Genomic DNA, 13,332 nt, shown 5'->3' on the forward strand with positions numbered 1-13,332 from the left:
AATTTATATTTTTCCTGATTTTAGTTTCTATTTAATTAGCCAATTTCAAAGCCTCACGTATACAACTGGTTTTACTTACCTGTCTGTGGAATTTGTGTAGCACTAAGCACTGCTGTATTTACTTTTGTTGCTTTTGCTTTTACTTTTACAACATACTTAAGTTTGGCAGACTGCAGAATTATTACTTGAAGATTTTGTTTTAAGAAAATAGAAAACTTCACTTCTCATTATGAAGCAGCATGGTTGGATCGCACCCACTCTGGACATGCCTCTTTTCTGACTGCTGCTAAAACTCTCTTCTCTATTAACTGAACCAATAATTGCATTCCCTATTTGTGTGCCGGTGTTGACTGTTCAGCAGAAACACTGCAAGATTCACATGATGCAGAGGATCTTCATTCAGATCTTCAGGTATAATAAGGAATTTCATTAGCTTTACAAAGGATAACCCCATATTAGTAAATTTGCAAGCACAATGCAATCAACTTGTAGATTTATAGGCATATGTACCAATGACACAAAATTCAACAATTCAAAGTTGTAGAGTAGGAGGTATACATACAGAAAACACAAGCCCTCTGGGTATAAATCTATACATACCCACTTTTGGCACTTCACTGCTACATGCATTCCAAAATGAAACTTGGGTATTCATATCTACTTTGGCTTCCCGTTTTGTCTACGTTTTAATATGGGGAATTTTCTATAAAATTATTTTTCTTTAGCAAAAAGGCTAATTTCTCATACTTTCACTCAGCTCTCAAAAGTATTACCAAAATTAAAGGTTAACACAGTAACACACTGCAGCCTCATAAAATTCAGTTTAACAGGCCACTAGAAAAAAGATGTTCTGTAGTGGTTAAATATGCACACATCTATAGCCAGCGGAAAATTCTCCCATAATCTCAACTGCCAGTCTCTTTTCTTGGTGATCATTTCAGAGGTGTAGAGGCTTAGATAAAGCTTGGTCTGAATTGACCAAGAAGCAAACAAGAACAGCTGATGTGCTCATGCTCATATAATATCATGGTTCATAAAATAAACTACCAAGGCTAAGATTTTTAATCATCTTCAAAGATATACCCAAGAGACAACCAAGTAAGAGCACACTGTAAAGTCATGACTATATTAATAAGTGATCAATGTTTATCTCTTCCCTCCTAGGATAACAGGCCTAAGAGACAACTGAACTACCAAAAAATCCAAGAAACAAAGGTTCAAGAATAACAGAAAGTTGTGTTCTTCTTTGGAAAGGGATAGATTTTCTCCATCCGGCAGAGAGGTGGTTGCAGTATCTGTCATTCATTCTCTGCCATGGATTTCCTTCTGCCAAGCAATGTCAGTCTTGGTTTTTCCACAGTAAACATTACTAATGCTATTTTCTCCAGATGTTTTGTCTTAAGGCCTATCTTAGTTAAACAATATGGACATATGAAATAAAACTTGAGCAATATATCATTGGGATACCAATGACACTGAAAACCAAAATACCCCAGATAGTCCCCAACACTGCTTCGTACAATACATTCTATTCTGCAAGCCCTCTGGTATGAAGTGTTGACCAAGACAATACATACTACACAACACCACTATCAGACACTTCTAAAAGTAATTTTCCAGTAAAGAAACTATCCTCATAGTTTTCCAAACCCTGTATTAAAGTCAACGCTACAGCATGCTCTATTGTATCAAAGATACCTAGTTTAAACTTTACTGATACCTCCAAGATACTCCCAAGAATAATGAACTACTATTAATCTACTTCAAGTTATAGGGCTCCTTTCACTATGGCTTCTCAAAGCCAAACCGTATGTGGCTCAGTAAAGTAGATGACAAGTTTGACAGATAGCAGCACTGCATTTTGAATGTATTTCTGATTGATAAAATAAGAAATAATATTTTTAAAGATACCTATCCTCACGTAAGAATAGATAAAAATAAAACTAAGAGTTTTACTATACGTATTTTTCTTGTCCTTATAAATTATTATTCTAATCCAAGAGGGAAAGTAGTAAAGATATTACGTGATTTGAGACAGTAAATAATGAGACAACTAAATAGAATCATAGAAACATAGAATAGTTATGGTTGGAAAGGACCTTAAGATCATCTACTTCCAACCCCACTGCCATGGGCAGGGACACCACACACTAAACCATGTCGCCCAAGGCTCTGTCCAACCTGGCCTTGAACACTGCCATGGATGGAGCATTCACAACTTCCTTGGGCAACCCATTCCAGTGCCTCACCACCCTCACAGTAAAGAACTTCTTCCTTATATCTAACCTAAACTTCCCCTGTTTAAGTTTTAACCCGTTACCCCTTGTCCTACCACTACAGTCCCTAAGGAAGAGCCCCTCCCCAGCATCCTCATAGGCCCCCTTCAGAAACTGGAAGGCTGCTATGAGGTCTCCACGCAGCCTTCTCTTTTCAAGGCTGAACAGCCCCAATTTGCTCAGCCTGTCTTCACACGGGAGGTGCTCTAGCCCTCTTATCATCCTTGTGGCCCTCCTCTGGACTGGCTCCAACAGCTCCATGTCCTTCTTATGTTGAGGACACCAGAACTGTACACACTACTCCAAGTGAGTTCTCACAAGAGTAGAGGGGCAGAATCACCTCCTTTGACCTGCTGGTCACGCTTCTTTTGATGTAGCCCAGGATACGGTTGGCTTTCTGGGCTGCAACCACACACTGCTGGCTCATGTTAAGTTTCTCATCAACCAACACCCCCAAGTCCTTCTCTGCAGGGCTGCTCTGAATCACTTCTCTGCCCAACCTGTAGCTGTGCCTGGGATTGCCCTGACCCAGGTGCAGGACCTTACACTTGGCTTGGTTAAACTTCATAAGGTTGGCATCGGCCCACCTCACAAGCGTGTCAAGGTCCCTCTGGATGGCATCCCTTCCCTCCAGCATATCAACCGAACCACACAGCTTGGTGTCGTCGGCAAACTTGCTGAGGGCGCACTCAATCCCACTGTCCATGTCGCCGACAAAGATGTTGAACAGGACAGGTCCCAACACCGATCCCTGAGGGACACCACTCGTTACTTTTTTCCAACTGGACATTAAGCCGTTGACCACAACTCTTTGCAAGCGGCCAGCCAGCCAGTTCTTTATTCACTGAGTGGTCCATCTGTCAAATTGATGTCTATCCAATTTAGAGACAAGGATGTCGTGCGGGACAGTGTCGAACGCTTTGCACAAGTCCAGGCAGATGACGTCAACTGCTCTGCCCCTGTCCATCAGTTCCGTAGCCCCATCATAGAACGCCACCAGATTGGTCAGGCAGGACTTCCCCTTAGTAAAACCATGTTGGCTGTCACCAACCACCTCGTTGTTTTTCATGTGCCTTAGCATGCTTTCCAGGAGAATCTGCTCCAAGATTTTGCCAGGCACAGAGGTGAGGCTGACTGGTCTGCAGTTCCCCAGGTCATCCACCTTCCCCTTCTTGAAAATGAGGGTTACATTACCCTTCTTCCAGTCATCGGGAACTTCACCTGACTGCCATGATGTTTCAAATATGATGGACAGTGGCTTAGCAACTTCATTTGCCAGCTCCTTCAGGACCCGCGGATGGATTTCATCAGGTCCCATGGACTTGTGCACATTCAGGTTCTTAAGATGGTCTTGAACCTGATCCTCTCCTACAGTGGGCCCAAGGTCTTCATTCTCACAGTCCCTGCATCTGCCTTCCAAGACTTGGGAGGTGCGGTCAGAGTATTTGCTAGTGAAGACTGAGGCAAAGAAGTCATTGAGAACCTCAGCCTTCTCCAACTCCAGGGTAGCCAGTTCTCGGGTTAGCTTCCAGAGAGGGCCCACCTTGTCCCTAGCCTGTCTTTTAATTGCTACGTACCTATAGAAGCCTTTCCTGTTATCTTTCACATATATGGTAGCAAAATATTAAAATATATTGCTCAGTAGGACTGTCATTCTGTTTGGAATATCAGCCTCTGTAATTTAAATGAAGGTGTTAACTGTAAACAAATTCTACAGTTTGTATTATGCCAGATGCAGAATCTTTTATTTGAAAACAACTGAGTCTGTAAGCACTATCAGGTCCAGGTTTGCATCCAGCCAGAACTCACAGGTTTGCAGAATTCTTTGGATACGTCCTCTGACTAGTATGTTTTCAGCATCACTTGCATAATGGAAATTTACTTTAAAACCAATTTTGTCCAGATGTTAACATCAGGGATTAACAAGTGGCTAGAACTCTATAGCATCAAATTTCCTTTTCCTGTCTCCTGTTACTTCTTTCTGTGTTGATGCCCTCTGGAGAAGAAGAAACAGCCTTCTTACTCTCTCTAGCTTTGGTGTCTTCACAGTTAGAAAGCATAAATTTAATCCTGGATTTAGAATGTGTTTCAAAGACAATGTTGTAGGCAAAATCCTATACTTTGATGAAAAGCATAAATAAAATGGAAGACAATTGCATACATTACCGGTTATGCTGAAAAACTTCTGGGTTTGCAATATGGGTTAGTCAGTGTGAACTGTAAGCCCAGGCATTGAGATTTGACATGGACAGAGTTTTATGTTAGCAAACTCCATTTCAGCACTAGGGTCAAATATGCCCCTTAAAGACTACAGTTCAAAGAGAGCTAGCAAGAATGAATATGAAAACAACTAAAGAGCCAAATCTTTAGATCTGTATTTCCTACTTTATTTCTGGAAACTTGGAATTTATTCAGAGAACCCTAAGGTCTTCAGAGACAGAAATGAAGAACCTATTTAGATACAAAGTAAAACAGCTAACTAGAACTACATGGAGCACAGAAGTTTAGCAATTTCTATTTCTAAAAGTAGCATTTAGCACCCTCCAGAGATTTTTGTCCTTTTAGACTAAGATTGCTTTGGTCAACAAATATTTAGGTAAACATAATTGTACAGAGCCCAGGAAAATAGAAATCTAAATCAAATTAGAGTGTTTGTCCAGCATCCTTAATACTATTGTCTGATAAACAGAAACTTCACACTGCCGTTTTGTAAAATGGTTAGAAATTAAAATATTATGTGTATTCAGTTAAGAAAATGTCAACTCATGTCATTTGTAACCTTAGGCTATTTAAGATGAAGAGAAGATATTAGAAATGTCGACTTTCTGTGTTTTCTAATCACAATGAATTATGAAAAGGATAATCACAGTTCAAAGCCAGGATACTGCAAGTACCTGCTTTGATCACACTGTCAGGACCTACACGTATCTTGACAAAGGTTCTCTTAAAGAAGTTGCAGTAATCAGTTAGAAGAACACTTTCAACATATGAATTACAATATGTGCAAATCTCATACTAAAACACACAAAAGCAGTTCAAATAAAAACAAGTGGCTACTTCAGCCACACAGAAGCTGTACCAAGCTGTTCTTATATAATATAGGTCATCTACTTTGTAAGTAGAGAAAAAGACAGAATTTGCATCTCTCTGTTTATCATAGCATATTTCAGTTTTCTAATTCTATGCCCTGTGGGAATATGGTTTTGATTTTTATATTAATCAATGCAGCCAAACATATTCCTCTGTCAAACACTTCAAATATTTTGAAATAAAAAAAGGCAGTTTAAGATTAAATGTCTCTCAATTATATTCCAGTTCTGCCTCCTTTGGCTTTAAATTCAATCACATTTCTAAACCACAGGGTGCAAGCATTGCACTTGATAAACTAAACTCTGAGATGATTGAAGATGCAGTTGCTGGTTGGTGGAAAGTTACAGAATGTATTTTCAGAATGCATTATTTTGAGGCAACATTTTGTATCCAGACTGCTGAAGTTTTATGCAGCTTTTTGAATTCCAATGGACATTCACTCATAGAATACAATCTGCAAAAACATGTGGCTTCTTCATACTCTTAAAACAGTTCCAGTTGCACATCAGTCCATCTGTCAGGATGTTATTAGTTTAGCGATATGAATGAACTATTCAGTGCCATGTTCAATTTTCTTTTTTGATAGGAAACACAAAAGTACGCCCAGTCTCAACATTTCAAAGAGAAGCCCCTGAAAAATGCCCTCAAACTGTATTTTGTCCTAACAGTACAGTTGTAGCAAGAGTCTGAAACTTGACTCTGTTTTCCTGAGGGGACAACAACAAGAACAATGAAAGTTCTCTACAGACATACGATGCAAATTATGCAAAATTCCAACCCAGGAGCCATACTAAAAAGTATTGACTGGCACTGTGCCCACCAGGGACCACATGCCAACTGGAGCAGGATGCAGTCCAGCTATTCAGCTTCCTATGACAAGCAACCAAGTGCCAAGAATTTGGAGTAATGGCAAAATCAAGCTTTATGCCTTTCTTTTCTTGTATCAGCAGTAATTCCAAATAACCTTAATGCAAAAGAGGAGACAGAAGGTCTTGTGACTGCACCTTTTTATACTAATAAAAATCGACTTTAATTAGCAATTATATCATACGTCATGAGCTGAGATCAATATTAGATGCATTTTGTTTCACAAAGCAAGAAAAAGCCTTTCTTTTTTATTTCAAACTACGTTTTGAAAAGCAAATTACCAAAAACTTGAAAAAACTATTTTATCATGGAAATGTCAAGAACACATTAAGTATTGCCAAACCTCTAGCAATATGCCAATAAAAGCTCTAATCTTCACACATGATTTGAGCCAGTATTTCAAAACTAGCCACAACAGTAAATTCCTCTTGTTCTGATTTTGAAGTTGACCAGAAATCCTGTGTCATGGTCCTGGTGAGTCACTGAGAAATACCTAGAAGTTAAACAGCTTTCCTACCCAGTTGTTTTGAAAGGATGCGTTTACAATGAACCCAACCCCAGCCCAGTTTCAAAAGTCTATACTACAAGCTAGCAGTCATCTACCTCTTAGCAAACACCAAGAAATTGTGGCAACAATGCAGGACGGACTTACTTACTGAATTAAAACTAGGTGCATAGTAAAAAAGGTAGTAATAGACTTTTACTCAGGGCTCTTTGCTAAGTTTAATAATTTAAATAAAGTTGACATTGAATGAGAAGAGAACCTGTCTGGGGAGGAAACACACACATAAAATTACACCGTGAATTATAAAAAGTTCTAATTACAGTTGAATGACTTTTTATTTTGTATTCAGCTGACTGGTTCTTACAAAACCAGTAATGAAGGATTCATCATGCTGTATTTGGGAGCTTAAGTAAAATAATGCGTAGTTGCTACATAGTTCCTTAGTGGTCAGATATGTACACACTACATAAAGCTATGCTACAGGGGAACCATTCCCGTCTTTGATGGCATGCGACAATTCAGAGTCAAGCACTATGAAAACGTTCAGAAACAAGCTTTTGTTCAGAACACAAAGATTTGGTTGTTCAGGGATTTTTCAGGCAAAATAAAGAACATACAGATCAAGAATCATATATAATTGCTACATAAAAATGAAGGATATAAAAGTATAATAGACCTGTTTTATATTAAGCTGAATCCTAGAAGCATGCATAAAAAGACTACTTTGCATACATGTATGCGAAGTAGTATGAGTAGCTCCTGTAGTTTAGAAGGAAAATAAGGAAAAACATTACTTACACATTTGTCATCTGATCCACTGGCTATAAACTGTCCACAAGGAGACACTGCAATTCCACACGGATAGCAGCGGCTACTGTGCCCTTCAAAACGACGTTCACACCTTCAGAGAAATTTCAGTCTTATTAACACCAACTGAAAACTCTCTACTGCCATTTTCATGAAATGCTGCTGAAGTCTCATCCATTTTTCTTAGTCTACAAACTTACCGGGGCAAATTCACAACTTAAGTTTTAAATATCTCTGGAGTAGGATTTTGACAAAACTGAAAGTCACTAAAGAACATTAATGACTAAAAATGAAATGAACACACAAAACTACCCCAGGAAAATGCCCAAAACCATGCTTGGGAATTGTTTTGTTTATAAAGATAGAAAAATCCTTCCTATTTAGAAATGGGAAGCTGTGATGCCTACCATTAAGTTACCACTAGTTAGCCATCACAGCAGGGAAAGCCAAACTCCCCTGCATTAAGTGGAGGGTGTTGTGAAAGCCAGTCTGCTCTGTGACACTTCAGGAATCTCTCTTGAGTAATTTATAATATCAAATGAAAATCCGGTATGTGGAATCATAACATAAATAATTATTGCTTGCTTTTCTTATATCCAAATCTGGATATTTAATCTGTGTTACTCTATTTACATTCCTACTCCATGCACTAATTTATTTTATCTTGTAAATTCAAGAAAGGCACTATACAAATGACAATCAAACTGACAAATCTAGCTATCTACCGTACAGCTGTAGATAACTTCTTGCCTATCTGTGTTAATACAGTCTAAAGGAAGGAATACATTTAAATTTAATGAAAAGAATTAATTTCCTACTTTTCATGTTAATATTGCAAGGTAGTATTGTGGAGTAGGTTCTTGATAGCTGAGCACACTTGGAACATTTAAAAATAATGTTTTTAATAAAATGAAGATTAATATCCATCTAAAAAAATCCATGGTCATAAAGATAGCTTTGTAGTCACTACAAAACTAAGGAAAAAAGTAGTATTTAGAGTTACTTCTATGTTAAAAGACATTTTAATACAAGTTTCAACCACATTCATAATTATCATTTACATATGAATACCTCCTTTCAGAGCTTTATTTTTGTAGCCATGAGATATCATTTCAAAACAGACATAATAATCTGTATTCTTCTTTTGCCTTTATTATGAATGTTATCAACCTGCCCTTCTCCTTACAAAACAAACTGATACACTTCACCATAATGCAGCTGTCACACATTCTTTATGTATGCTAGGTCCAGGAACAAATCTGAAAGAGTAACATCTCCTGCCAACACCTGTGATACACAGTTTTTCCTGGCCAGTGAAATCACAGACACTGTGTTAATTCGATTGACTGAACCCATATGCAGGAATCTCTAAATTTTTATACCATGTTGTTCTGTTTTAGACACACATGTATATGTAAGAATGTACTGAATGCCAAGTTGATTTTGTTCACCCAGGTGAAAAAGGCACACTTCAACAAAAACATTACTTTATGACTGATCCAATGCCTATCATGTAGTAAAGCATAAAAAAAGACACATCATTTTACAGAGTCAATTTACTTTCACTGCTAGTACACATTTGGCTTAATTTCTGTATAACAAAACTACTGATATCAACGGACAATTTGAGTATACAGTATACTTTCATCTCAGACTAGTTCTACACTGAAACTGTTGAAGAGAACACTACAGTTCAGAGAAGTAACTTAAAAAGACAGTCAATTACTGTAATGAAGAAGAAAAAACATTCTTTAACTTCAGTTTGCACATAGCTCTTGCATGAATATTCAGGGACTTGCAATAATCAATGGCTGCATTCGGGCCGTGGAATTACCTACTTCTATTCAAGCTTCCTATTGACACTAAAGGAGGATATTAGCTACCTCAGTCTCCTCTCAAATGCAGCATTCTAACACATACAACTCCAAAGTTTAGGCAATGTATGACGAGCCAGAGAATATATATTTGATTTATACTTTCAAAGAACTATACTTTTTGGATGGTAATTTAAAAGAAAACATGAAGGGTAGCACATGCTTCCCATACCACAGCTTTTAAAAAATCATATAATGATTGAGGTTGGAAGGCACCTCTGGAGGTAACCTTATTCAACCTCCCTCCCGACCTAGACTGTTACTGAGGACTGTGCCTGGACAGGTTTTGAATAACTCCAAGGTGCAAAACTCAACCACCAAACCGGGCAACCTCTGCCTGTGCTCAGTCACTGGAAATGTTTTTCAGAATTAGTTGTTCCATCACCTTCTCAGGGATCAAGGTGAAACTGACCAGTCCATAGTTCCCCAGGATCTTCTTCTTGGCCTTTCTGAAGATAGGAGTGACATCTACTTTCTTTCAGTCTGCAGATACCTCTGATCACCACGATCTTTCGAAGATAATTGAGTGTGGCCTCACAATGACAGCAGCCATCAGTGAGCCGAAGGCAGGTTTTAAACAAGACTGAGCTACGCTCTTTCAGTGGTGCCCAGTGACAGGACAAGGAGCAATGGACAAAAATTGAAATACAGGAGGTCCAGTCTTAGCATCAGGAAACACTTTCGTACTGTGAGGGTAACTGAGCACTGGCAGAGGTTACTCAAAGAGATTGTAGAATCTCTCTCCTTAGAGATATTCAAGGGCTATCTAGATATGGTGGCAGACAACCAGCTGTAGGGAGCCCTGCCTGAGCAGGGAAGTTAGATAAGATGACCTCCAAAGGTGCCTTCCAACCGTCATCATTATGTAATTTTGTGATTAAGCAGCAAAGGTATTACTGCAACTCTGGGCAAGTCTTTCTTTCAAATAACTTAGGCAGAAATAAAAATGAAGCATGATGTGTTTCATCTGTCAGCTATTCCCATTTGTGGTCTGATGTGGCATTGCAAGATTTTGCCCTCAGGCTCCCACCAAATATTCATTGCATAGAGTAGATCTCTCCCACAACTTAGCCTCAATCATATTTTTTTTATTGTCTCTGCCAGAGTCCCAGCTGCACTGTTTGCAAATTTCAGAGTAGCCCCCAAACTAAAGCCCTTTTCAGCGTCTTTTCTCACTGTCACATGTGGACAAATTTCATAGAAATGTTTGAAGGAAAAGTTTCTTTTTAATCTTACGCTTGTAACATTCAATGGCATCCCATGAAAGAAACTTCCTCATAAGAAAAAAAACCAAAATTCATATATCCTCTGTCTCTCCTGCATATGCCTTCAGGATCACCATTAAGTAGAGCACTGGCCAACAGAACTAGTTCTCAGTGTTTAAAACCTTGTTCTCAAGGCCTGTAAAAGCTAACTTTCTCAATGAGGTGTTTCTTATTCACAGAATAGTCGCCCAATAAATCACTGCAAACAACTTCCTTTCACAGGAATTTGACTCCTCCGCATTTCTGACCAATAACTCAATTACTCCACCTAGAAATAGACACGTAAAAACTAACAGGATTCCAGTGCTTTCACTGATCTTTTCTCTGCTATACCACAGCAATATAAAACAATGTCTGAGTGACAGGACAGTGACACTTTTCCTCTGCTAGTATGGCTGTAGTAATAACTAACATCCTGGGTTCTATTTTCTTAATTGTTTTCCTGTTCAACTTTTCCATTATAATCAGGATGTACGTATTTCAAGTATAGCTACAGCCCCACCCCCTCAAAACCCTGCTTTAAAAAGGCATTTAAAAAATTGATTCCAATTAAACTTTCCACAGAATCCAGCAGAAACTTTGTTACGCAATTAACTCCAGATATCTCCAGGATATTTGGAGCAATGGAAAAAAAGTGGATAAAATATCTTAGAATAAATAGATATTATGTATATAATTTTAGCTTATTCTAAGAGTTCTCTTATTTCAAGCTTTTTTTTTTTTCCCCTGTTATTTTTTAAGTAGCAACAGGTGGTGATTGAACTTATTTTGGATTTTGCAAGCTTTACATAGCCAACTGGCATGCTGTCCAGCCTCCTAAGAATGCTTCTCTGGTCAGAGCTTTTCAGGGGTTACCATGACAAACATCTGGTAATTGCATGGGACAGCAAACAGCCAAGTTTTCCCCATGTTCTCCATTGTACAGCTTCTACTCCACATTCCAAAATATGTATCTTTTTATGTTGCAAATAAGTTGCAGAATATTAGAAAAAAGATGTTTTCTGTCTTTGTCCAGAAAAGGATAAAAAAGATACTGGAATGGTGTACATCTTTATAAAACATTCTCACAAATAAGTCTACTTCATTCTACTTGCTGCATTAAAAAAAAATAACTTGACAGCAAACCAAAGTTTTCTCTTTTTTTCAACCAGTTTTCCTTCTATTCTATTGCTTTGTCCTAGCGTTCTGGTAGTTGTTCAGAGACCCTTCAGTACTAGCAGATCCACTGAGGCACTACAAAATCCAATTATAACTTGACAGCTGTAGAAGCTCGTGAAACATACATGTTTAATTTTAAACACACGGCAACCTTTCACATAGGAGATCAGCATGTTTTCACCAATGGCATCCATCGGGGACCACGTGTTCCCCATCCTGTATACTTTCATGCATCCCCAGTCCCAAAACTGGAGGAACTCCAGCCACTGCTTTATTCCTTTTTTGCTCAGAATCCAGATAACAAGACTCAAAGCTCCACGGAAAAAAGAGATACAAATCATGGGATCCTCATGTCCAGAAGAGACCAAGAAGTAATCAAATTCTGAGTATGTATATATGCATATCTTGCTAACGATGATGTCAAGCAGTTAGTTCACAGTGGAGATACAAACTGAAAAGTATCTGAAAATTTAAGAGCCATTCACTCAAACTGCATGTCTGACCCTAAGGCTCTCAAAGGGTAATTCTTAGAAAATGTATGAGATAAGCTCCATGTGGCTGCAGGAATTCTACTAAAATATGTTGCCAGGGAAGCTTATGATCTAGTTGCACAAGATGATAATACTAGTTGGAGATTTTACCTTAATGTCTAAAACTATCTTTATATGATTGGCAAATCTTTTCAGAGTCAGAGAGGGTGAAATTGATTTTCCCTGGGATCATGCATCAAAGCACTATCATGAATCTGAGTTTCTGCAGAAGAAATTCAGTATGTCCAAGTAGCCCAATATTTTTCAAACATGTTCCCTGTGGTCCAATAAGCACCCACTGTCCTTTTTGCAGAAAGAGATAAGGAAGGATTATTTCAGCAGCAAAAAGCATTAGAGCAGCTGAACTTCTATTTCTCAACAGTTCAGAGTGTGTGTCAGAGGGAGGCTGCTTCTGCCACCACAGGTGTTAGTATGGTGGTGGTTGGGAGCTCCTCCCAACACTTTGTCCCTGCCAATCTCATTACTTACACCAGTAATCTAGCAGCTTTCACATCTACCTTCTCACACCTAGTATAGTAGCAGCCCAGACCTCTAAATTGGGCAGTAAGAACTTTTCCCTGCTCTCCCCACCTCTGGGTAGATGACAAGCACATCTGACAGCATGGCATAAATGTCTCATTTCTTCCTTCTAAATTTATTCCCAAATTCATGGAATCATAGAATGGTTTGGATTGGAAGGGACTTTAAAGATCATCCAGTTCCAACCCCCTGCCACAGGCAGGGACATCTTCCACTAGACCAGGCTGCTCAAAGCCCCATTCAACCTGGCCTTGAACACTGCCAGGGATGGGGCAGCCACAGCTTCTCTGGGCAACCTGTGCTAGTGCCTCACCACCCTCACAGTAAAGAATTTCTTCCTGATATCTAATCTAAATCCACCCTCTTCCAGTTTAAAGCCATTCCCCCTTGCCCTATCACTATGTGTCCTTGTAAAAAGTC

General features: G+C 38.7%; 1 protein-coding gene across 1 annotated transcript in view; it reads right to left on the reverse strand.

Moving 5' to 3' along the window:
- The window catches only part of WDR27 (WD repeat domain 27), a 96,066-nt gene that overhangs the window by 46,382 nt on the left and 36,352 nt on the right, over nucleotides 1–13,332 (reverse strand). Inside the window, exon 22 of the mRNA XM_030498998.1 lies at nucleotides 7,537–7,639. Coding sequence (XP_030354858.1) covers nucleotides 7,537–7,639 — 103 coding nt within the window. The remainder of the gene's footprint in view (nucleotides 1–7,536; nucleotides 7,640–13,332) is intronic.

Source organism: Strigops habroptila, chromosome 10 (assembly GCF_004027225.2).
Source record: "Strigops habroptila isolate Jane chromosome 10, bStrHab1.2.pri, whole genome shotgun sequence".
Lineage (NCBI taxonomy): Eukaryota > Metazoa > Chordata > Aves > Psittaciformes > Psittacidae > Strigops > Strigops habroptila.